At 40.8% G+C, this 25,604-nt stretch overlaps 1 protein-coding gene across 2 annotated transcripts in view; it reads left to right on the plus strand.

Annotated features, from left to right (window-relative positions):
• DSTN (destrin, actin depolymerizing factor) overlaps positions 1-25,604 on the plus strand; it is a 51,525-nt gene extending 25,921 nt beyond the window's left edge. Inside the window, exons 1-4 of one of the 2 annotated variants that reach the window (XM_021077315.1) lie at positions 9,310-9,330; positions 18,642-18,949; positions 22,267-22,343; positions 24,379-25,604. In XM_021077315.1, coding sequence (XP_020932974.1) covers positions 18,690-18,949; positions 22,267-22,343; positions 24,379-24,488 — 447 coding nt within the window. In that variant the 5' untranslated portion in view covers positions 9,310-9,330; positions 18,642-18,689 and the 3' untranslated portion in view covers positions 24,489-25,604. 2 annotated transcript variants of the gene reach the window in all.

Consider the following 25,604-nt stretch of genomic DNA (forward strand, 5'->3'; position numbering starts at 1 on the left):
TTAAATATTGTAAAATTTTTACAAGTTTTTTCTTGTCATTCAGTGATGAGGAGTCTAAAAAATTCGAATTTTATGCAAACAGTATGTCAGAAGACTGAAATTCCAATCTTTATAAAAAAGACAATAGCAGATCTTTTTTTTTTTTTTTTTTTTTTTGTCTTTTTGCCATTTCTTGGGCTGCTCCTGCAGCATATGGAGGTTCCCAGGCTAGGGGTCAAATCAGAGCTATAGCCGCCCGCCTACGCCAGAGCCACAGCAACTCAGGATCTGAGCCGCGTCTGCAACCCACACCACAGCTCCTGGCAACGCCGGGTGCTTAACCCACTGAGCAGGGATCGAACCTGCAACCTCATGGTTCCTAGTCGGATTCATTAACCACTGCGCCACAACGGGAACTCTGACAATAGCAGATCTTATCAGGACCAAAATATTTTGAGGGAGATAAATAAAAATTGCTTAGAAGTATTTTTGCCCTTTTTTTCTTCAGAAAACCCTAAAGTTTTGAAATGCAAATTTTTCCTTTGTGTAAAAATGAATAATTGTACTATAAAGAATGAGGGAAAATGTCTTGAAGCCAAGAGTACATACATGTATGTGAACACATTTCAAAAGTTATAAGGGATAATTTTTTTTTTCAAAACCTGAAAAAGTAGATGGTATTTCTTAGAATAGGGTTGGAGAAAAAAAGATACCAAGAGTTCTTGCACCTAAGGAGCGCAGTCTAGCGAGGGAATCAGACAACCAATAGAAATTTCATCCCAGTCATTGATAATACTGTGATAGAAACAGTTGTACTTTGTGTTAGCACAGGAAAGGATTGTGTAACAGAATAGAGGTGGTGGTTGAGGGGCTAAGTAAGCATTGCCTTCCCAGAGAAGTACCCAAGCTGCGCCGTGAAAGACCTGGCCAGGTGAAGAGGGGGAAGGTAAAAGCATCACTAGAGAATGTGGCATATTCGGGGACTTAATAAAGGGTTGTGCATGACTGGAATTATGGGATATATATCAGGGAGAAGTGGGAAAGGAGGCTGAAAAGATGGAGCATAAAGAGCTTGACATGGCATGGGTTTTATCCTGGAGGAAACTGGACACTTGAAAACAGTAAAGAACAGGGGCCATTTGCCAGTATGCTTAGTATCCCTAGGGTGCTTCTCCCCCACCCCAATTTTCTGTCTAGTTTTTTTTTTTGGGGGGGGGTGAGAAATGGGAGTTTTTTTTCTCTGTCAGGTTTACAAAACTCTTTATTGTTCCTATCTTCTCTTTCTGTCTCCCAGCCAGTGGGGAACCTGTTAAATCTAATAAGACTGCCTATAAAATAAGACTGCTTACAACCTGAGTGAGAGAGAGATTTTTTTTTTTTGGCCGCACTCAAGGCATTTGGGAGTTCCTTGACCAGGAATTAGACCTGAGCCACACCAGTAACCAGAGCCACAGCAGTGACAATGCCAGATCCTTAACCCACTGAGCCACCAGGCAACTCTGAGATAGATTATTATTAGCAGCTTATTAGCAGCTGGGCTTTTATTATATCTAATCTACTTTGACTGTTGAGGTGATTTTTCTGTAGTTTTTTGTTTGTTTTTTTCTTTTGGTGGTATGAGTGGTGTTTCATCGAATTTAGGTTATCGAATGAATTTTTTTCTCTATGAAGACATAACCGTAAGATCATTTTTGAAACTCTTTAAACATTAAATATAGCTAGTAGAATGAAGTTATCTTTATTGCTGTTATATAAACCTTATGTTTAAAGAGTCTGCATAGGCTATTTCTAGGACATTGTACTTTGCTGTGAGGTGAATGAAGACCTTCTACAATTGGAAATGGGTTGTAAATATGTGGTTTTTTTTTTTTTCTTTAGGGCCACATCTGAGACATACGGAAGTTCCCAGGCTAGGGGTCAAATCAGAGTTGCAGCTGCCAGCCTATACCACAGCCATGTCACAGCTTATGGCAACGCCGGATCCTTAACCCACTGAGTGAGACTAGGTATCGAACCTCATCCTCATGGATGCTAGTCAGGTTCTTAACCTGCTGTGCCACAGTGGGAACTCTGGGTTGTAAATTTAATACTGTTTAGTCACCCTGGTTTTGGGGAACCAGTGTACTAGGGCAGAGAGTAAACTTGAAACATTTTCTGTTAGCCTTGGTAGTGATTTTGTGCAACTGAAAGACTGATGCTTTTCTCTGGGTGATGCAGCCTCAGGAGACAGGCAGACAGCACTCCTTCCAGCTGCAGACACCTCTCTTAGCTAGTGCAATGTGAACTTAACCTTAGCTCTTTCTTGCCCCCTTGGCCAGGCACCCTTCAACAAGGCACAATTTATAAAACCATACTCAGCAGCTCTGGACATTTTGGATTTATTAAGGGATTAAGAGTTTGTTGTGTGCTTGCCTGACTGGTATATACTACTGGGTAGGGACAGATTTTAGGACAAAGTCTATTAGCTCACCCCATAGGCCCAAGTTTTATCATCGTGAATTTTTGCTTATGGCTGGAGGTGATAGTTGTGCTTGAGGACAACCTTCTAAGGTTAAATGTTCCAAATTCTGTTTCAAAGCAGGAGAACACAGCAAATTTTTAAAAAAATTAGTATCTGACTTTATTAAATATTCTTTAAAAATTTTTCTCAATTATAAAATTCATCTGCAATAGCCCTTTGTAATAATACTTAAAATGAAGTTATCTTTATTGCTATTATATAAACCTTATGTTTAAATTCATTATTTAAGTTCTTCACAATATCTATAGCTTTTTTTTCCTCAAGGAGTAAAAAAATTTTTTGTTATACTAACTGTAAGAATTAAAATCTTCGTATAAAGTCAGGCTTTCTTGACAGAATTTTTATGAGTATTTTTCATTTTTGTAGTTTTGACTTCCAAATTAACATTCAGAATATCCCCCCCCCCAAAAAAAAGTCTATCTCTACTATCTGAATTTCCCCCCGGGATTGCTTCTTTGCTTCCATAGTCAGCCATAATTAATACAGTAAACTAGAGTAGAAATTCTTGCTCTTGGAGGCATTATTTTTATAGTATAGTAACTGAGATTCCTGATGACAAGAAGCATCCATAAAGATAATTAATACACCGTTTTTCCAAGAAAGGAAACTACGTGTTTTATATATTTGTCCAAAACATACTATTTTAGTACATATTGAGTTAATTTTATGTGGAAATATTTAAAAAAGCATATTTCATGTGCTCAACACCCTGTGGTAGTGGTTGTAGTAATGATGGTGCAGATATAGAACATCTGTATCATCACAAAAAGTTCCGTTGTACAGCATGGTTCTCTGGAACATGGGAATAAGGATTTAGTGATTTGTGGTCAGCCTTCAAGGTGGTAGTGTTGGAGTGTCTTAGCATCATTATTTACATATGGTCCCTATTTTCCTGTTCTCAGTATGATAAGGAAGCCAGAAAGACTTCAGAGAATAATATCCAGAATTCAAAGGATACAGGGTGGCTGCTGAGTGGAATTCAGGAGAGGATCTGAGGGCCTAGATGTTTCTTAAACTATTTTCACTTTTTAAAATTTTACTGGAATATAGTTGACTTACGAAGTTGTGTTGTATTAATTTCAGGCATACAGTTACAAATACATCCATTCCTTTTCAGATACTTTTTCCATCTAGGTTACACCCAGTAGTGGGTAAATTTCCCAGTGCTATACAGAAGGTCCCTGTTACCTGTCCATTCTGTATATAGTAGTGGGGATTGATAAATCCCAACCTGGTTATTTATCTCCTCTCCCCACATTTCCCCTTTGGTAAACTTAAGTTTGGTTTCAAAATCTTTGAGTCTATTCCAGTTTTGTAAGTTCTATTATATCATTTCTATTGGATTACACATATTAGTGATATTTGTCTTTTTCTATCTGACTTAACTTCACTTGGTATGATTTCTGGGTCCATCCATGTTGCTGCAAATGACATTATTTCATGCATGCTTTTTTATGACTGAGTAATATTATATATATGTGTATATATACATATATAGTATGTAAATATATAATACACACATACAATGAAGATAAATATACCACATATTCTTTACGTAGTCCTTTGTTGATGGGCACTTTGGTTTCTTCCATGTCTTGACTATTGTAAATAGTGCTGCAGTGAACATTGGGATGCATGTGTCTTTTAAAATTATGGTTTTCTCTGGATAGATGCCCAGGAGTAGGATTGGCTGGATCATATGGTAGCTCTGTATTTAGCTTTTTAAGGAACCTCCATACTGTGCTCCATAGTGGTTGTACCAGCTTACCTAACAGCGTAGGAGGGTTCCCTTTTCTCCACACCCTCTCCAGCATTTATTGTTGGTAGACTTTTAGATGATGGCCATTCTGACTGGTGTTAGGTGATACTCATTGTAGTTTTGATTTGCATTTCTTTTTTTTTATTTTCCCACTGTACAGCAAGGGGGTCAGGTTATCCTTACATGTTGATTTGCATTTCTTAGTATTTAGTGATGTTGAATTCCTGTTGTGGCTCAGTAGGTAAAGAACCCGACTAGTATCCATGAGGATGCAGGTTCTATCCCTGGCCTTGCTCAGTGGGTTAAGTACCCTTTGTTGCCACAAGCTGTGGCATAGGTCATAGATGGAACTTGGATCTGGCATTGCCGTGGCTATGGCATAGGCCAGCAGCTCTGGTTTGACCCCTAGCCTGGAAACTTCATATGCTGCAGGTGTGGCCCTAGGAGGGGAAAAAAAAAAATCAGTGATGTTGAGCATCTTTTCATGTGCCTTTTTGCCATCTCTCATCTTTGGAGAAATGTCTGTTTAGATCTTTTGACCATTTTTAAAATTGGGTTGCTTGTTTTTTTCATAGAAAGCTGTATGAGATGTTTGTATATTTTGAATATTAATCCCTTGTTGGTAGTCCCTTATTGGTTGCTTCATTTGCAAAGATTATTTCCCATTCTGTGAGTTGTCTTTTCATTTTATTTATGGTTTCCTTTGCTGTGCAAAAAGCTTCTAAGTTTAATTAGGTCCTATTCTGTTTTGTTTGCTTTTAATGGCCTCACTCATGGCATATGGAGGTTCCCAGGTAAGGGGTCAAATCAGAGCTACAGCTACCAACGTATGCCACAGCCATGCAGGATCCAAGCAACATCTGAGACTTACACCACAGCTCAGGGCAACACTGGATTCTTAACCCACAGAGCGAGGCTGGGGATTGAACCTGAATCCTCATGGATACTAGTTGGATTTATCTCCATTGTGCCACAATGGGAACTCCTAGGTCCCATTTGTCTATTTTTGCTTTTATTTTCATTACTCTAGGAAGTGAATGAAAAAAAAATATTGCTTTGATTTATGTCAAAGAGGGCTCTGCCTGTGTTTTCCTCTAGGTCACTCATTCTTTTTTATTTGAACTTAAAGTGATTTGTAGGGAATAAATTAGATGTATGTATTCAGCACCATCATCTTGACACAGGAACGTGTGAGGTCCTTAAACCTTATATGTAGAAATGTCCCTGAAGCACTTACCACTCTCATTTTATTTGTTGTCCTAATATTAAGGCTCAGAGGCACTGGTTATACTAGTCAGAATCTTAATATTTTGTAGTCAGTGGTTTTCCATTTCTTTTAGCCCTTGTGCAAGGCATGATGTAAATAAAAGATAATTGTGAACCCATTTTTAAATTCCCCAGCTCTTTTGATTAGCTGTTATGCTGGGTGTTTGAGTTAGTAGGTTCAGAAAGGAACTAATTAATGCCTTTTTTCCTTCCAGATGTTTCTAAATTTGGTATTTGTCTGCTTTGCAATATCCTACTTTCAAATATTTCAAACTCTCTTAGCTTAAGTAATTTTTTTGGCTGCGCCCACAGCAAGTGAAAGTTCCTAGGCCAGAGGTTGAACCTGCGTGACAGCAGTGATCTGAGCCACAGCAGTGGCAATGCTGGACCCTTAACCCACTGAGCGACCAGGGAACTCCATCGCTTAAATGATTTTTAAAAAATTGAATAATTTTCTGTGGCAAGACAGTAGCTTCATTCCTGTTTTTTTTCCCATTTGATTGGGTAAAGTGTAGATGACATCAATTACGGAGCCAGTCAGGTGTCCTACTTAAGTTTAGTGGTACGTAGACCACTGTTTTTAATATTTTGGTGTAGGATGGGCTGCTGTAAGCCATTACATTTCATTTTTGGACTAGTTGTTTAATCGAATAGAAAACTTGATGCTTCTTTCAGAGATTACCACTCTTAGCTAGAATGGAGAGTTGATGTGTTAGGTGTGTTTCTGTCATCTGTAGCTTTAAAATACCCCATGTTTCATATTCTTTGCAGCTTTTATATCCCCCTTTTTCTTGTGAGAAGTAACTTTATTTAGGTATGTACACTGAGTGGGTGTTGAGTATAAAGGCATTCATTTCATCTTTGAATCAGTGTTTTACAAAAGCTCTGCCAGAGGAGACTCAGCTTTGAGATCCATTATGCTTCAAAACAGGTTAAAACTGGTAGTCAAGTGAGATAAAACACAGTGGAATAATAATTTAACAACATCTATTTTGACATGGTGGAATTCTAAAAGCAACTGTTATTCTGCACTGGTCAGTGGTACAGAACTGAGAGAAACTGAAGTGGTGGATAACATATCTTTTTAAGGTAATCACAAAGCACTTGTAATAGCAGTCTATTTTTGCTCTCAAGTTTTTCTTTCCCAACTGTGCAGCAAATTTTGGTCTTATTTCAGAGTATCCTTTAATGGTCTTTATTGTTAAAACTTTGCAGTCGAATATAAATAACTCTTTAGAAATAAATTTAGAATTGAAGCCAAACTTGTTTTTTTCTTAAAAAATAAACTTTGGATTTCTTGACAGCTGAGCAGTTAATGTGTTAGTAATTAACATGTTAGAGAATACTGAAAACTAAGATTTATGGGAGAAAATCTTTCCTATTAGGTAAAAGCACAGTGAACAAATGATTCAGTGTTACAACTTTTTTAATCACTGTAATGTCTCTGTGATAACAGATCCACTGAATTTAGTACTCTTATAGGAATTCTTAACCCATCATGATAGATGACCTATGTTTTGGTATAATTGGCAGCATTTGTAATGCTATATATCATATTTGTTTGAAGTAGCATTTTCAAACAAATATGATGAAGTAGTCTATAGATAAAGGATGTATAGACTTTACCAGGACTCTGTGCGGCCCCAAAAATCTTTGACTTTGGACCTATTAGTTTTGTAAAGTACTCTTAACACTACTGCTTCTTTAAAACAATTAAACCTATAGGCAAAGAAGTAAAATGGCAATGAGCTTAGATTTTATTATATTTCTTGAATTTTTAGAGCAGTTTTAGCATTTAGTGATCTTCACCTGGAGCTTGTCAAAAATTCAGAATCTGACTCCACCCTGGATATTCTGAATGAGAATCTGAAAAATCTGCATTTTAACAGGATCCCCAGATGATAATACTGATCTAGTGCATGCCCCTAAATACATCAGTTGACGGATCTGATTTACTTCAGAGATGTTAAATGAGGTGCCCAAGATGACACAGCTGGTTAGTGGAGGAGCTTGGGGGACTGTTGCTCTCATATTTCTGGTGCTTTAATTTCCAAGTTACCTTTTTTGGGCCTCTAGAAAGTTAATAAACTGTAGTTGCGTAAGGATTAGTTTATCTTTTTTCCATCCCACTTGTCTTTACCTCAGCTTTCCAGTTCACCCCCCAGAATCAAAGGTGGCAGAAGAGTCCTGCCAGTGTCCCTGAGTTGATGAGGGAGGGAGGGGCCAGGGAGCTGCCGTCCAGGCTGAAGGAGCCATTTCCCCTGCCTTTTCAGTCTGCCCTCATGGTTTTAGTTCTGCTTTATGAAAATCATTATCTGGAATCTAGGGACCAGGTGTTTAATCTTCCATATCAAGTATATTCAAAGTAAATACTAAAGTAAGGTCTAACACTTAAGCATATTTTATTCATTACGTCTGAATTTGATATATATCCTACTTGGAAGACTTTTTTTTTTTTTTTGCTACTTTCAAGGGCAAAAATTTAGTGTTACAGCATTATTAGTCATAAAGAACCTTCTCTAACATCAGGGTCTCTAAAGCCACCACAATGGGAAGATTAGAAAATGAGCATTTGGTATTTATCAGCTTTCTGATCACTAAGCTAAACACTTCATTCTGACTCCTTTCTTTCTACCCTCCCTTGCCGGCCAGGGTTGTCAGTTGATGGTTACCCACATGGTATCTGCACTGCCCTTCTTGAACTGTTCACACTACCCCAGGCCTTGACCGCCTCTTGCCTTGCTTACTGAATTAGCCTTTTTTGCTGGTCTCCTTGCCACAGTTCTCTTCCTGTATCTTGTCATCTTTATTTTTAAAAATTGCCTTCAAACTCCGAGCCTGCCATCATTGGTGGGCTCTTTCCTTGGAAGTCACCCAATCCATGTCTCAGTTTCTTCCTCTCATGTTGTGTGTGCTGGGTTCTGTTTGTCAGGAACCATCTTTTCTTTTTCTTTTTCTTTTTTTTTTTGCTATTTCTTGGGCCGCTCCTGCCCAAGGTTCCCAGGCTAGGGGTCTAATCGGAGCTATAGCCACCAGCCTACACCAGAGCCACAGCAACGCGGGATCCGAGCCGTGTCTGCAACCTACACCACAGCTCACGGCAATGCCGGATCGTTAACCCACTGAGCAAGGGCAGGGACCGAACCCGCAACCTCATGGTTCCTAGTCGGATTCGTTAACCACTGCGCCATGACGGGAACTCCAGGAACCATCTTTTCATCCTTTCAGCCCCCTTATTTTGGGGTGCTTTAAGTCAGCTTACATGTGAAACCCTCCCTGACTTACCTGCCTCCCTGCCTGGCCCCGGTTTAATCCATCCCTTAAAGGGATTTTAAATATCCTTTTGTTGGAGTTTACCAAGGAATAAAGAATGTTTTACCAAGTATTGAAGTATTGTTTCTGCTGTCTTTATCTTCCTTAATCCATTTCCTTGGGGGTTTGATTCGTCTTTAATTTCCTCAGGGGAAGACAGAAGTGAACAAGACAGACTTGTAGTCTTAAGGAACTTACAGCCCATTTGGGGAGACAGTCAAATAATCTTAAAGATAGGACATTGAAACTGTAGTAAGGGTTATGGGCTGGAGACACATGATCTCGTGGAAGCATGTGATAGCAGTTTTGACCCAAACAGCATGTTCTTAAAGTGAAAATTGATCTGGGATCTGAAGAGTGAATTAGGCAAAAAAGGGTAGAGAAGCAGCATCCAGGCACAGTGTACAGTGGGAGTAAGGCCCTGAGCTGAGAGGGCGCATAAAACCAGCTGAGAGAAGGCAGGGGAGTGAGATTCAGAGCATGGAGGTATAAGGTAAGGCTGGAGAGGTGGGGAGGGTCAGATGGTGCATGCTGAAGAATTATTACTATTTTACCCTCAGATCCTCGGAAAGCCACTGAAGTTGTTTTAAACATGTGATCAGATTCCTGTTGCAGATCTCTGGCTGCGGTGTTGGGAATGAATTGGAGAGCGGAGGGGATCCTAGTGGGCATTAGCAGTCTGTTGTATTTGTGGTAACAAATTAGACCCCACACCTCGATGCCTTAACACAGTAAAGGTTTATGTCTATCCTACAGTTCATTGGGGTTGGGCAGCCCTCTTCTGTCCTGAAGTGTGTCTGCCAAGGTCATATTTGCAGGGGAAGACGGCTTGAGGATCAGTTTTAAAGTGCCAGGCCTGGAAGTGGCTTATATCCCCTGTGCCCCCCTCTTCCTGAGCAGATCTCAGTCAGTGGTCCCAACTGAACTTGCGGGGAAGTCTGGGGGAATGTAGTCTTCCTGTGTGCCCAGGAAGAGTGGGGTGCTACATACCCTCGTCTCCCTCCCCCTCAACTTCTTGAGAAATTATTGTAACAGTTCAGAGGATAGGTAGTGATTGCTTGGGCTGGTAGAGTGTCAACAGAAATGGAGAGAAATTAATGTCTTGGAGAAGGATGTAGAAATTCAAAGAGCTAAGTGAGGTGAGGGTAAAGGAATTGTTGTGGCCATCTCTTAGATTTGGGTCTAATATGAAACTAGGATGGTGCTGTGTCCTAAGAAAAGAAGATGGATGAGAAAGAGACCAGCTTGTGTTCGATTTTGGACATGCTGAACATTAGATCTCTTTGAAATATCCAGTGGGGGATGTTAGGAAATTGGGTGTAAAGGCTGCAAGCTCAGAAAAGCAGAGGTCTGAACTCTGTGTGGTCATTGGATTAGATGATTGAAACCTGGAACTTGGGATAAAAGCTCCTTGACAGATTGCAGAGTGCTTCCTTTCTACCTACACCGCCTCTGGCGTCTGGTTTCTGCCGTCTCATCTCTGACCTCAGCTAACCTTTAGAGGTCCTTGGATCCCTTTTGCTGGTCCTTAGGCAATTCCCCTTGGAACTCTTTAATAGTGATTCTAAATCTTTACCCTCCCTCTTCCTATTTTAGAGGAATAAAGGTATATCCTTGTCTAAAAGACTGACTCCCTGGTCTGTGCCCTGGATCTCATCAGTGTCTTTAAAGTTCTCTGTTGGCTATAAGTGGCTAAGAGTATTCACTGGAGCCAGATTGCCTGAGTTCACATCTTAGTTCTGTCAGTTTTGTGTGACCCTGGCCACGTTTCTTAATCTTTCTATGACTCTGTTTCCCCATCTATAGGATACAAATAATAATAATAGCTATCTCATAGAATTGTGATTTGGAAGTGTCTGACACTAGAAGTACTCAATTTACTATTTTTCTTCTTTTTCTTTAGTATTTTGGCTTTCTCTCTCTTGTTCCTTCAAGCTCTTAAACTTGTAACGTGGTCACAGCCCCCCAGTTGAAGACAACTTCCATGGAGTTAGCATGCAGTCTTTGTCCTTTAGCTTGCCGGTAATGCTCCTGTGCTTGTTCTACCCCAGTTTCCTGTGGATCCCCAGCTCATTACCCAGACTTCTGCCCCATGCCTCCAATCTCCTGACATACTCAGAGGCCCAGTTGTCAGACCCAGTGGTCTGTTTTTCTTTTTAAAACAATTTTAAAAATTATAGTTTATTTACAATGTTGTGTCAATTTTTGCTCTACAGTAACATGACTCAGTCATACATATATATAGATTCTTTTTTTAAAAAAAAAGTTCTGGAGTTCCCGTCGTGGTGCAGTGGTTAACAAATCCGACTAGGAACCATGAGGTTGCGGGTTCGGTTGCTGCCGTTGCTCAGTGGGTTAAGGATCCGGCGTTGCCGTGAGCTATGGTGTAGGTTGCAGACGCGGCTCGGATCCTGCGTTGCTGAGGCTCTGGTGTAGGCTGGTGGCTACAGCTCTGATTGGACCCCTAGCCTGGGAATCTCCATATGCCTCGGGAGCAGCCCAAGAAATAGCAAAAAGACAAATAGACCCCCCCCCCGCCAAAAAAAAAGTTCTTTTCCGGAGTTCCCGTCGTGGCACGGTGGTTAACGAATCAGACTAGCAACCATGAGGTTGCGAGTTCGATTCCTGCTCTTTCTCAGTGGGTTAAGGATCTGGCATTGCTGTGAGCTGTGGTGTAGGTGTTGAAGATGCAGCTCGGATTCCACATTGCTGTGGCTCTGGTGTAGGCCAGTGACAACAGCTTCAATTAGATCTCTAGCCTGGGAACCTTCATATGCCACGGGAGCAGCCCTAGAAAGAAAAAAAAAATTTATTTTCCATCATGGTCTATCCCAGGAGATTGGATTGAGTTCCCTGTGCTGTACAGCAGGACCTCATTGCTTATCCATTTTAATGTAATAGTTTGCATCTGCTGTCCCCAAACTCCCAGTCCATCCCAGTCCCTCCTACTTCCCCTTGGCAAATCTGTTCTCCATGTCTGTGGGTCTTGTTTCTATTTTGTAGATAGATTCATTTGTGCTATGTTTTAGATTCCACATACAGGTGATGCCATATGGTATTTGTCTTTGTCTTTCTGACCTGAACTTCACTTAGTATGAGAATCTCTAGTTGCATTCATGTTGCTGCATATGGCATTATTTTGTTCTTTTTATGGCTGAGTAATATTCCATTGTATACATGTACCACATCTTCTTAATCCATTCCTCTGTGGATGGACATTTAGGTTGTTTCCATGTCTTGGCTTCTGTGAATAGTGCTGGAATGAACATGAGTGTATGTGTCTTTTTAGATTGTAGTTTTGTCCAGATATATACCCAGGAGTGGGATTGCTGGATCATAGTGGTGGTTCTGTGTTCAGTTTTCTGAGGAACCTCCAAACTGTTTTCCATGGTGGTTGTACCAATTTGCATTCCCACCAACAGTGTAGGAGGGTTCCCTTTCCTCCCCAGTGGTCTGTTTTCACTCGTTCTCAAACTTCAGTTTCTGGTATTGATGACCTGAAAATATCCTCCGTTGGCTTCTAGGATGCTGTTTTCTCTCTTACTTTTCCTTCTTAGCTTTCTGATTATTTCTTAGCTCCCTTGACTTGTTTTCCTTTCGCTGCTTATTGTTGATATGCCCCCATAGTATTGAATTTAGTCCAAAATATCTGTCAGGTGAAGCCTTCCTGTTAGATTCATGGTTGTATTTCCAGTTGCTCCATGGACATCTTTACCTAGATGTCTTGCACATTCTTCAGCGTTAACTTGTTAAACTGCCCCTCCTCCTACTTCCGTAAAATATTACCGTCTCTCTAGTCATCAGTGCAGAGAATCCAGCGTTGCCTGTGATGCTGCTCCTTCATGTTTCACTCAGCTATATTGGCTCCACTGTGAAATGTCCTTGGATTTCTTTTTGTTTTCAAGTCCACTGCTGTAGTTCAGAGCTTTCTATGGATGTTTGTGATTACCTCAGACAGGTCTTCCTTGTGTCCAGTGTCTCTGTCAGTTTCTCCTTCACAGTCTTCTGTGTTAATTTCCTCAAGCGATAAATGTAAGTAGTATTCTCCTCATCAGAAACCCCCATAGACCTCATTTCTGATAGGACAAAGCCCAAATTCCTCTTTACTAGGGCTTTAGAGGTGCCTGTAAGTTATAGCTAGACTTGGCTGAGATTAGTTGCATTTTGATTGCAGAATATGTATTTACTTTCTTTTTTTAATTACTGGTACATAATTAGTTTGATTAATTCCCAAGTCAGAATAGAGTGCTGTTTGAAGTACTTCACTTAGCTATTGACAGATATATTCAGATATTAATTGGTTGGATAATAAGGCTTCAAGTGTTGCCTTCATTCCTTGTAAAGATGGGCTTAGTCAAATGTGATTTACAAATCAACCTTATGGACTAGAGAGAGGAATTGGGATCTGTTTCTATTCTTAATTTTCATCACTGGATATTTTGTTTATCTCAAAAAATGAAAATGAAAATTAATTTGCTTAACATAGATGAACTGTGAAGATCTGAACGATACTACTCTGAAAGCAGTAATACAAGGTTTAAGAAAGTGATTTTTTTTTTTCCCTCCTTTTTTAGCCACCCTGCGAAATATTGAGTTCCTGGGCCAGAGATCAGATTCTAGCTGCAGTTGCAATCTAGGCTGAAGCTTAGGCAACACGGGTCCTTAGCCCACTCTCCTGGGCCTGGGATTGAACCTATGCTGTAGAGATACCACCCATCCTGTTGTGCTACAGCAGGAACTCCTAAGAAAGTGACTTTTAAAAATAGGAAAGTGGTGAGATTGTATAGCTTTTGAGGTAGTTTTCTAGTCTTAATTTTCTATATCTACCACTTTGTTAATTTAGAGTGAAATGTTCCTTTATAAACAAACTATGGATTAGATTAGATAGGATTGAAGTGTATTATGATTAGATGTGGACTAGATTAGATGAGATTGAGGTGTATTAATTCTCTTTTAATGATTGAGATGATTAAATGGCACAGTTACCTTAATACTAAGAATCTGTTAGGATCAGTAGTGTGTTTTAACCCCCAGAGTTCTTATATTTAAAGTAACAGCTTTATTAAGACATAATTGACATATCATAAAGAACTATTAACTGGTTTTCAGTGTATTTCCACAGTTGTGCATCCATCACCACCATCAAATTCTGGGTGAAGCCCCATACCCATTAGTAGTTTTCATCCCCTCTCAGCCACTGGAAACTATTTATCTACTTCCTGTCTGTGGATTTGCCTGTCTTGAACGTTTGATGGAAATAGAATCATGATATGTATAGCCTTTGATATCTGGTTCTTTCATTTAGCATAATGTTTTCAAGGTTCGTTATATTTTAGCAGGTATTAGTACCTCATTCTCTTATGGCTGAATAATATTTCATTGTTATGAATATGCTACACTTTGCTTATCCATTCATTAGCTGATAAACATTTAGGTTCCATTTGGCTGTAATGAATAATGCTACTATGAACTTTTATGTTTAGGTTTTTGTGTGAATATATGTTTTTATTTCCCTTGTGTATATGCTTAGGAGTGGCATTGCTAAGTGTTAACTCCATATTTAACTTTTTGAGTAACTACAGGACCATTTCCTTAAGCAGCCGCATCATTTTACAATTCTTTCGGTGGTGTTTAAGGGTTTGTTTCTTTTCTTTTTTTTGCTTTTTAAGGCTGTCCCCAGGCTAGGGGTCAAATCAGAGCTACAGCTGCCAGCCTACGCCACAGCCACAGCAACGCAAGATCCAAGCTGCATCTTCACCTACAACCACAGATCACGTCATCACTGGCTCCTTAACCCACTGAACAAGGCCAGGGATTGAACCCACATCCTCATGGATACTAGTCGGGTTTGTTACCTCCGAGCCATGACAGGAATTCCAAGGGTTCGAGTTTTGCAACAATGTCACCAGCATTTGTTAGTGTCTTTTTTGTTAATAGCCATCCTAGTGGGTATGAAGTAGTTTTTCATTGTGGTTTTGATATACATTTCTGTAATGACTAATGACGTTGAACATTTTCTACAAGTGCTTGTTGGCCATTTTAAAAACATTCTTTGGGGGAATTCCCATTGTGGTGCAGTGGGTTAAAGGATCTGGCATTTCTGCAGCTGTGATGTAGGTTGTAGTTGTGGCTCGGATTTCAAAGCCTGGCCCGGGAACTTCCATATGCTGTGGGTGCAGCCATTAATAAAATTTTAAAATTCTTTGGAGAGTTCCCAAGTGGCATAGCAGGTTAAGGATCTGGTGTTGTCAGTGCTGTAGCTTGGGTCGCTCCTGTGGCACAGGTTCAATCCCTGGCTGTGGAACTTCTGCATATTGTGGGTATGTCCCAAAAAAAAAAAAAAAAAAAAATCTTTGGGAAAACGTCTGTTCAAATCCTTTGCCCATTTTTTTTTTTTTTTTTTTTTTTTTTTTTGTCTTTTTTTTTTGTTGTTGTTGTTGCTATTTCTTGGGCCGCTCCCGCGGCATATGGAGGTTCCCAGGCTAGGGGTTGAATCGGAGCTGTAGCCACCGGCCTACGCCAGAGCCACAGCAACGCGGGATCCGAGCCGCGTCTGCAACCTACACCACAGCTCACGGCAACGCCGGATCCTTAACCCACTGAGCAAGGGCAGGGACCGAACCCGCGACCTCATGGTTCCTAGTCGGATTCGTTAACCACTGCGCCACGACGGGAACTCCTCCTTTGCCCATTTTTAAATTGGGTTCTCTATCCAATTTTTTGTTGGTTTTCATTTTTTGTTGTTATTTTCATTTTTCATTGTTGTTATAAGGGTTCTTTATATAGTCTGGATACAGGTTTCTTATTGAATATATGATTTATAAATATTTTCTCCCTATGTGTGGGCTATCTTTTCATCTCACATTTTAATTTCTTGATCCAATAATGACGTTAATTTTTTTTTTATCTTTATGTTGTATTTTAATGTGAGTTGATGAAAATGAAGGACAAAGCCTCTTGGATAAAATGCAGAGGTCCTACCACCAAAATAAAAGTTTGTGAACCCTTTTTATGGGAAAAAAAATCTTTTTCCATTGCCCCTCCTTTGATAGTAAAATACCATTGCTTGTTACATCCTGATCGCGGCCTGTAATTTTAGCACTTGGCACAATTTGTAATTATAGATTTCTGTTTAATTATTTTCCTAATATCGTTCTCCCTCTCTCTACAGTTACTATCTCCATGACAGAGGAACTGTCTTCTGTACCATTAGGTACTTAGCACCAATACCGATGACTGGCACTCAATAAATATTGAAGAAGAAACAAATGAGTGTCACAAATCGAAGTCAGTCCTGAATACAGAGAGTTACTATAAAACAAGTGCAATTATTCATCAGGACACAATCTATATCTTGATAAACTATGGCAGGTGCACAGAATTCCAGAGTCTGGTCCAGTCCAGGTTGGGAGAACAGCCTTACGCAGGCAGCCTAGGATCTGTACCAGTCACTGACCTTTTACCCATTTCCAGGATACATTCTCCTCTGCCCAAGGAAGAGGCCAACTAAGAAGTTCTGCATCTATTCCTGTCCCTACTAGAGTTCTCCTTAAACTCTCCTGGCCACAGATGGATCAAACTTAACCTGATCTTCAGCCCTATAAAAGGCTTTTGGCCAATTAACAATTTTTTTTGAGGGGGGGTCTTTTGTCTTTTTAGGGTCGCACCAGCAGCATATGGAGGTCCCAGGCTAGGGGTCGAATCTGAGCTATAGCTGCCGGCCTACGCCACAGCCACAGCAGCACTGGATCTGAGGTGCGTCTTCGACCCACACCACAGCTTACAGCAACCCTGGGCCCTGAACCCACTGACCAAGGCCAGGGATTGATCCCGCATCTTATGGATACTAGTCAGGTTGGTTCATTAACCACTGAGCCATGACAGGAACTCCCAATTAACATTTTTTTAGCCCACCTCTCTTTCCTGCCTTTTCTCTTTTACCTATTGTCTCCTGGTGATCTTGGTCAGATTTCCCTCACTTTTTATTGACTGTTTAAATCTGTCTCCAGTTTGTCTTTTTATCCACAAACTAGCAAATGTACATTAGTATTTACATAGGATGTGAAAACTGCCCAAAGCAATATGGTACTACTGTACCTGTTAGAGCTATTTAGACTAAAGGAACAAAAGTTAACTCTGGGTGACTTAAACCAAAAGCAGTGTTGTAGAGGGACATGTGGTAGAATCCAAAGACAAAGAGAAGGATCAGGCCTCAAGGAGGAAACAGGGCAGCTTTGAGTGTCATGGTAGCAGGAAATAACAATCAGATTCCCCATGACGTTAATTTTGAGTGTCATTAATATTTTGGCATTGTTTAGTATTTAAATTTTCTTAAGTTCATAATTCTTGCTTTAGAAAAGCTAATATGCAAACCAAAGTAGTTCATGAAACATAAAAAATAAGAGATATTATAAAGTTATGGAAGTAGCACATTCCTTAAAGAGGATGAACAGATCAGAAACTGATTTTATAGCTTTTACTATCAAGATCTTGTGTAACTGCTTCCTCATTTCAAATAGCAAGTATAACATGACAAAAGTTTATTTTTTCTGATCAGTATAATTTTAAATTAAGCCTCTTTTACAGCAGTAAATCTTATTTATATAATCGACATATGTAAGCTTAAGGCTTACACAGTGTTGATTTTTGATACGTTTGTATGTTGCAATATGATCGCACACCTCTATTACATCACATAATTATATTTTGTGTGTGTGTGGAAGCAATTAAGATATAGTCTCCTAACAATCTTTTCTTTTTACGGCCACACCTGTGGCATATGGAAATTCCCAGGCTAGGGGTGGAATCAGAGCTACAGCTGCCAGCGTATGCCACAGCCACGCCAGATCTAAGCTGTATATTCGACCTATACCACAGCACATGGTACTGCTGGATCCTTAACCCACTAAGCGGGGCCAGGGATCAAACTTTGGCCTTGTGGATACCAGTTGGGTTTGTTACTGCTGAGCCACAATGGGAACTCCCTAGCAATCTTATTTATTCTAATTTTAATTTAAAACTTGGAGATTTTAAAGGTGTATGACTAATATATTATTGGATATTAATCATAAAATTTTGACATGTAAGTAGTACAAAGACCTTTTAATTCTTCTTTTATTAGAAAAATATACACTGTAGGAGTGGGGTTTTTCAGCCACTCTGGCCACCTGTTACACGTTGTGAAAAGAACGTGGGGGTATTATTAACACCCTAACTGGAGAGATGACTATGCCCTAGTCAGGGCTCTGAGCAACCTCTATAGGAAGAAAGCAGTCCAGTGCCAGGAAGCACTGTCTTCCAGGTTTAGGGCTAGAGGGGCTATTATAGCTGAATCTTTACTTATTTCTGCAGGATGGTGACAGATTCCAATGACTGAAATCAGTGTCTGCAACTCAGGGTCCCCCCCCCCCTTTAAATTCTTTTTACGGTTGCACCTGTGGCATATGAAAGTTTCCTAGGCTAGGGGTTGAATCAGAGCTGTAGCTGAGGCCATAGCAACGCAGGATCCAAGCTACATGTGTGACCTGCACCGCAGCTTATGGCAGTGAAGGATCTCTAACCCACTGAGCGAGGCCAGGGATTGAACCAGCGTCCTCATGGATACTGGTCGGGTTCTTAACTCGATGAGCCACAGCAGGAACTCCAGCAGCTCAGATTTTCTAGTTTTCCTTATTAGGTGATAAATACACCTTACAAATTTTTAAGTGTATGCCAGTCTATAACCAGAAGTTTCATAGTGTTTTTTATTTGGCATGATAAAAATTGTGAGCCTCTTTCAGATTTTCTTCTCCCCTCTCATTCTAGGCTTCAGGAGTGCAAGTTGCTGATGAAGTATGTCGCATTTTTTATGACATGAAAGTTCGGAAGTGCTCCACACCAGAAGAAATCAAGAAAAGAAAGAAGGCTGTCATTTTTTGTCTCAGTGCAGACAAAAAGTGCATCATTGTAGAAGAAGGCAAAGAGATCTTAGTTGGAGATGTTGGTGTAACCATAACCGATCCTTTCAAGCATTTCGTGGGGATGCTTCCTGAGAAAGATTGTCGCTATGCTTTGTATGATGCAAGCTTTGAAACCAAGGAATCCAGAAAAGAGGAGTTGATGTTTTTTCTGTGGTAAGCATTGTTGAAAATATAGAGCCTCTGTAAAACTCAGAGTTAATCTCTTATTGTTATTGTAGCACCTCACCAGGTTCTCCAACACGCTGAGCCAGGAACTAGCCTCCCACTTGTGTCTCTTTGGTTTGCTGCTCTTGACGTTGGTGCTCTCGTTGCCTCCAGCTGTAATTTGCTCTGAGATCACACCATCTAGTAGGGGAGCTGCTAGCCACTTGTGGCTATTAAAATTAAATAAAATTTAAAATTCAGTTTCTTAGTCGAATGGCCGTATTTCAGATGCTCTGTAGCCACGGGTGACTACCTTGATGGGTGGCACAGATGTGGAACATTTCCATCATTGCAGAAAGCTCTATTGAACACCGTGGCTCTGAATAGTGGAAAAGTGCTATACAGTGCTTTATGTGGCCTTTTCTTGAAAGACTATTTAAAGTGGCCATTTGGGGGAGTTCCAATTATGTGGCTCAGTGGGCTAAGTACCCAACGTTGTCTCTATGAGGATGTGGGTTCAGTCCCTGGCCTTGATCAGTAGGTTGAGGATCCAGTGTTCCTGCAAGCTGTGGTGTAGGTCACAGATGTGGCTCAGATCCGGTGTTGCCATGGCTGTGGCATGCGCCGCAGCTTCAGCTCTGATTCAACCCCTGGCCTTGGAACTTCCATATGTTGCAGGTGCAGCTGTGAAAAGAAAAAAAAAAGGTAGCTATTCTGGTCCATTCAAGAATGTTTACACTTGGGACTTGTGTTGTGGCTTAGCGGAAACTAATCTGACTAGGATCCACGAGGATGCAGATTTGATCCCTGACCTTGCTCAGTGGGTTAAGGATCTGGCATTGCCATGAGCTGTGGTGTAAGTCACAGATGCACCTTGGATCCTGCATTGCTGTGGCATACTACAGTTCCAATTCAACCCCTAGCCTGGGAACCTCCATATGCCATGGGGGCAGGCTTCAAAAGCAATAAATAAATAAAATTTTTAAAAGTTTATGCTTGAGATTAAGCTTCACTTAAATGAAGAATATAGATATGACTTTTAGTTGTATTATAGGACCCTTCTTTTGTTTGGAATTCTTACACAGTGAAAATACTCTGTAGCTTCCAAGGGAAAGAGGGAAGTGGTAACAGGCCTTGATTTGCAGGGTCCCAGTGAGGGTCCTCTTCATACTGTGACCTGCGCTGGGGCAAGGCAGGGAGGGGCTTAGCTCTTCAGCTGTGTGCCTCCAGCAACTTGGGACATGGGGCCAGGAAGTCAGAAGAATTTTTGTTTCAAGGACTGTAACTCTAGGTCACACCTCAGTCCATTTCAGCAAGCCTTTGCTGCACTGGGTGAAACTAGGATGCTGTGAGGTTGCAGATAAGAGGTCAAGTGCATGTATTGGGCGCTTACTGTGTATTGAGCCTAGTGGCTACAGACATAAATGCATAAAGATAATAGACTCATTAAACTTTATTTCTGCTGCATGCCAGGTATTGTGTTAGGGCTGAGAAACCAGGTAAAATCTCTGGCCCTTTTGAGATTTACTGTGAGTGGCACAAACCTTAAGCTGAAGAATTAAGTGTTTAAATTAGTGAATATTTCCTCCATTTGTACTATCTTTTATCCGGCTTTTTATGCCTCCCCCACCCATTATAAAAATGATATATCCCTATTAAAGGACATTTGGAAGATAAAAGTATAAAGAAAAGGAAGTTCTGTGTTAGTACTATGTTTTATTTTGCATTATTACTTTTTAAAAGAAAGATAAAACCTTATAGGAATTTTCCTTAACAGGCTATTTAGGGCCCAGGGTTTGGCTCTTGAAGTATTTTAAAGATCTGGTTTGGAGTTCCCGTTGTGGCTCACTGGGTTACGAACCTGACTAGTATCCATGAGGATGTGGGTTTGATCCCTGGCCTAACTCAGTTAAGGATCCGATGTTGCCCTGAGCTTTGGTGTATGTCACAGACGTAGCTTAGACCCTGCGTTGCTGTGGTGTAGGACAGCAACTGCAGCTCCAATTTGACCCCTAGCCTGGGAACTTCCATGTGCTGCGAGTGGCCCTGAAAAGATCTGGTTGGAGTAAAATGAGAACAGCTAAAGCCTTTTCTGCACCTGACCTACTTTGCATAAGAAAAATACCCACTTATCTTTGTAGCTGGTGCATCTGCCCAGACCTGAGGTCCTTGTAGCTCTGCCTCTCTCCTTGGACCTTAGAGTTGGGAGGAATCTGCATCTGAGGGACAAAGAAACTGCTGTTTTCCTCATTCCCAAGAATAGCATCTCTGTCCACTGTGGGGGAGTAGACTAGGTGAGGTCCACGCCAGTCCATGGCGTTCATGACTGTTGAATGTCCTGGACATGTGGCAGCCAAATGGAATTGCTAACTGCTTAAGAGTGTTTAACTACACTCCTTTTTTACCCTTTGGTATCCCCATGGTGGGAGGGGAGGCAGGTCCGAGGTTGGGCAGTAGAATGGCAAATAGTGCATTCATAGACGTGCGGTTTAAGTAGATGAGACTTTTGTGTGCATTCTTAGTATTTCTGTTACTTTTCAATATTGCTGGTACAGAAAATGGTAAAGTGTATGAGTAGTGAATTCATTCAAGAGGGAGGAGGCACTGAAAAGTTTGTAAATGTAAGATAATAGGAATATTGACGATTAAGATATAATGATTGCTGAATTGCCATTAAACTTAGAAAAAGAAATGCTTGTGACCTGTTTTACTGTGTCAGATTAGGATGGAAAACAAGGACTATGTGGTCAGAATTTGCTGTTGGACTAGTTGTAGATGAAAGGGCTTACGGGGGCGGGCAGTAAGAAGGGGACTTGTACTTTATTTATAATATATTCTTTTTCAGAAAACACACAGAAACAAAAATTGCTAGTGTTTCTTAACTCTGGCTGGCAGGTACTTGATTTACAGGTCACACGCTGTACTTTTCTGTATTTTGAAACTTTTCTTCCCTCAGAGGGTATTAGAAATCTCATAAGAAGACAGTGGTTGTTAGCCTGAACTCAAGCCTTTATTGATACAAATGAAAAAAAAAAAAAAATTAAAGGCAACGGTTGGGTGAGTCAGTGAATTATCCAGTGCTGTTTCTTTTATTAGAGCCCCATTAACTGATCTTTAAGCAGCACTACACCTTTTTCCCACCTCGGTCAACCAGAGTTACAGTCACTTTCCCAAGTGACTGTAAGTGTGCAGTTAGATAAACTCTCCCAGGAGATGCCGAGGCCCCTGCCTCATCACTGATGCAGATGTTTTAGCATGATGTAAATTGTGCGTTCTCTAAGCTAATTTTTTTTTTTTTTTTTTTTTTTTGGCACCTCTCTATCCAGGGCACCAGAACTAGCACCTCTGAAAAGTAAAATGATCTATGCCAGCTCCAAGGACGCAATCAAAAAGAAATTTCAAGGTATGGTCTAGTTTACTTGTAGGTACTTGGAGGTGTGGTGAGTGAGCCCCTGGAAGCACTTACTCTCAAGAGTCGTGGCCACAGAGGAGGGCAGCATTGCCTGCCTAAGAAACTCAGTTTTCAGTGTCGTTCTGCCTCCTGCTGGGCACTCTGGGTCTGAAAGGCCCGTGTTAGTAACACTGTTCTCTTGACATTGTGTCCCTCAGAGGGTATTAGAAATCTCATAAGAAGACAGTGGTTGTTAGCCTGAACTCAAGCCTTTATTGATACAAATGAAAAAAAAAAAATTAAAGGCAATGGTTGGGTGGTTTTAAACTGATTTCAGATGCCACCACGTTTCTCACATAGCAGGTGGAGACTCATTGGTCTGTGTGGGTCATCCTAAAAAATCATAAATTCAGAGGCTGTTGCCTCTGAATGTGGATATAACAAAGTTGCAAAAAGGAAACGTTTGTACATGGGAAAGGGCGCTCTTCTCTCTGGCTTTACTTTGGAATGATACGATTTTAGGTTATCGTTCATCTGTGTCAGAGGGGAAGTGGCCTCGCTCCTCGGGCCGACCAGTTCTACTTGACTTGCCCCTGGTGATTAGGATCCTGTGAGATGGCCTGGATGTACTTACTGTCTCCAGCTGGGAGGAAATGTTGGTATGGTGGACAGAGCATGGGGCCAGTGCCCGAAGGCCTGTGCTGAGGGCTAAGCTTGTCATCCAACTGCTGTGTGACCTTGGCCCAAACCACTTAACCTCCATGGGGATGGACCCTAAGATGCCACCCTCACCGTCCTGCTGTGGCTAGCTCCAAACAGCCGGAAGGGCCAGGGTCACAAGGACTTGGCCTAGTGTCGTTTTCATTTTGTATGTTTTACGGTGACTGATTTTTATCCTCTGGTAGTAGATGAGGTTTGCCCTAGCTTGTTTTACTTAGGGAAACAGTTCTCCCTTCCTTCTGTGGCATCGTTCAGTCCTTGTCAGGTTCTGCAAGTGCTAGGTTTGATGTTGGGCTGTCCCCTCGAAGTGCGTTCACTGGCTGGGGAACTGCTGTTTCAGTGTGACCCTTTAGCTTCAGCACTTCCACCGTGCTCCCTGAGGCGATTCCTCCTCCTCCTCCCTGCTCTGCCTCGCCTTTCAATAAAGGAGCTGCTCCAGAGACTTGATCCGGTGGCATGAAAGGTGGTCTCCCTGGTGCCTTTTTTCCTAGTGAGACCATCACTAGCTTTCTCCAGATGGTCCTGAGTGGTCTACAAGCTGACCTGTATGCTCTCAGCAGCTTAAGAAATGGTCTTAAAATTATGGAAAATCAGAAAGGACTGCAGCTGTTTAAAAGAGAACAGCTGTTTACAGAGAACCTACTGTATATAATTCCATAAAGCTCCTTGTGCAGTGGGGTGATGTAATTTTTCTGAGAAAGGGAATCAGTAACACATTTTACATAGATTTCATTGTGATGGATTTCTTAAAGTGTATTGTAGGGTACTGCTGGAGAGCTGTTTTCCAGAGCAGAAGCAATCCCATTTGTAAGGACTGTTAGTCCTCAATACAGTCGACTAAATCAGCTGTACAATCAAAACATCAAATTCATATTTTTACTTATATTTCCAAAACCAAGAAAAATTACTAGACCTGCTTTTTAACTTTTTGATGAAGTATGGCATGTTCTACAATACATGAGTTATTGTAGAACTTGAATTTTCACAAGCTGTATGTAGTGCTTGTTTCCTGATTTATGCCCAGTATCCCCGAAATCTCACTCATGCCCCCTTCTTCCCACCACTCCCTTCCTACTTCTTCCTCTGCAGGGTTAGCAATACCTTGGCTTCTAACACCGTAAAGTAGCTTTGGCTGACTTTGTGTTATACACATGGAAATATTTAGAACATATGCTAATACGTCTGGTTTCTTTTGGTATTACTTTGTGGGAGTTGTGTTGAAGCATGTGGTTACAGATTCATTTATTCTCATTACTGTTTGATATCTTAGAGAATTAGGTAAGCTACTGCTATAATTCTAAATAGAATTGTTGTTTTTCTTCCCTAGGCATAAAACATGAATGTCAAGCAAATGGGCCAGAAGACCTCAATCGGGCTTGTATTGCTGAAAAGCTAGGTGGATCCTTAATTGTAGCCTTTGAAGGATGCCCTGTGTAGATGATCATTCAGTGCCACAGATCGAAAGCTTCCGTGTTCAATGTTATCCTCTTGCTATATAAGTAAAGCAAACACTGAGGCCAGGGACTCACTGAGGGGAGCTGTCTTGTCATTTGTTAGAGTAAACTAACTATTCTATGAACATGTGCACATGGCCCTAAATCAATCTAAACTCTACTTTTTTTGGGGGTGTGTGTGAAAGTCTTATTGGCCAAAATATCTATTTTGATGAGTCTGCTTGTAGAGATTTTTGTTAAGCTCATGATTTTTAATCGTTTCAACGTGTGGTTCATTAAACAATGCAAGGCCATATGAAGAGAATTATTGCATCTTTGTTAACTTCAGCAGTTACTTTGTTTCTTTTGCTTAGAGAATTGGTCATAATCAGTTATATTGGTCATATAATTTTGGCCCAAATTCTTGAGTCTCTGCTGAGCTAACCTGAATAATGGAAAATAATTCTACTCACAACAGGTAACAGCACTAATATGCTAACTACAGTAAGATTAAATCAGGCCAGATTCTACCAGACGTGGATACTGCCTCCAAAACTGTGTGCACTTAGAACCAGCGCTGAGCTTGCAAAGCACTATTTCAAGCACGTAGTTGAAACACAGCAAACAGCTCCTGCACTTGAAGTGAGCTGCTTGCTCACTAGTCAGAAGGCTGTACAGAGAGTGACCTTGCATCTTGGAAATCAGAACATGTACTGTCTTGTACCAACTAATTAGAGTACAAATTAGGGCTCCGTTGTAATATGCTTTATTAGTGGAAATGGTAAGATGGTATATCAACAAGCTGGGTACCTATGCTATCTTTAATTTATCTCCTTTGGAACTGTGTTGCTTCTGGTACAGTAAGGTGTAGAAGAACATTCTGTTTACTCTGGGGCCTGGGAGAACCTCTTTACCTTCCTAGAGCAGTTTGCCGACTGTATGTGATACGGGGACCAGCTATGACGGCAGCATCCACAGGAAGCCACTGCCTGATGACACTTGGAAGTGATTGTCTTTAACATCACAGGCATAACACTCTGAACAGTATAGAGATGCACCAACAGTTGAATTTAGAAGTAGCAGTACTGGCTTTACGTAATAAAGGAAGCATTTTAACTTA

Source organism: Sus scrofa, chromosome 17 (assembly GCF_000003025.6).
Source record: "Sus scrofa isolate TJ Tabasco breed Duroc chromosome 17, Sscrofa11.1, whole genome shotgun sequence".
In the NCBI taxonomy this organism is placed as follows: Eukaryota; Metazoa; Chordata; class Mammalia; order Artiodactyla; family Suidae; genus Sus; species Sus scrofa.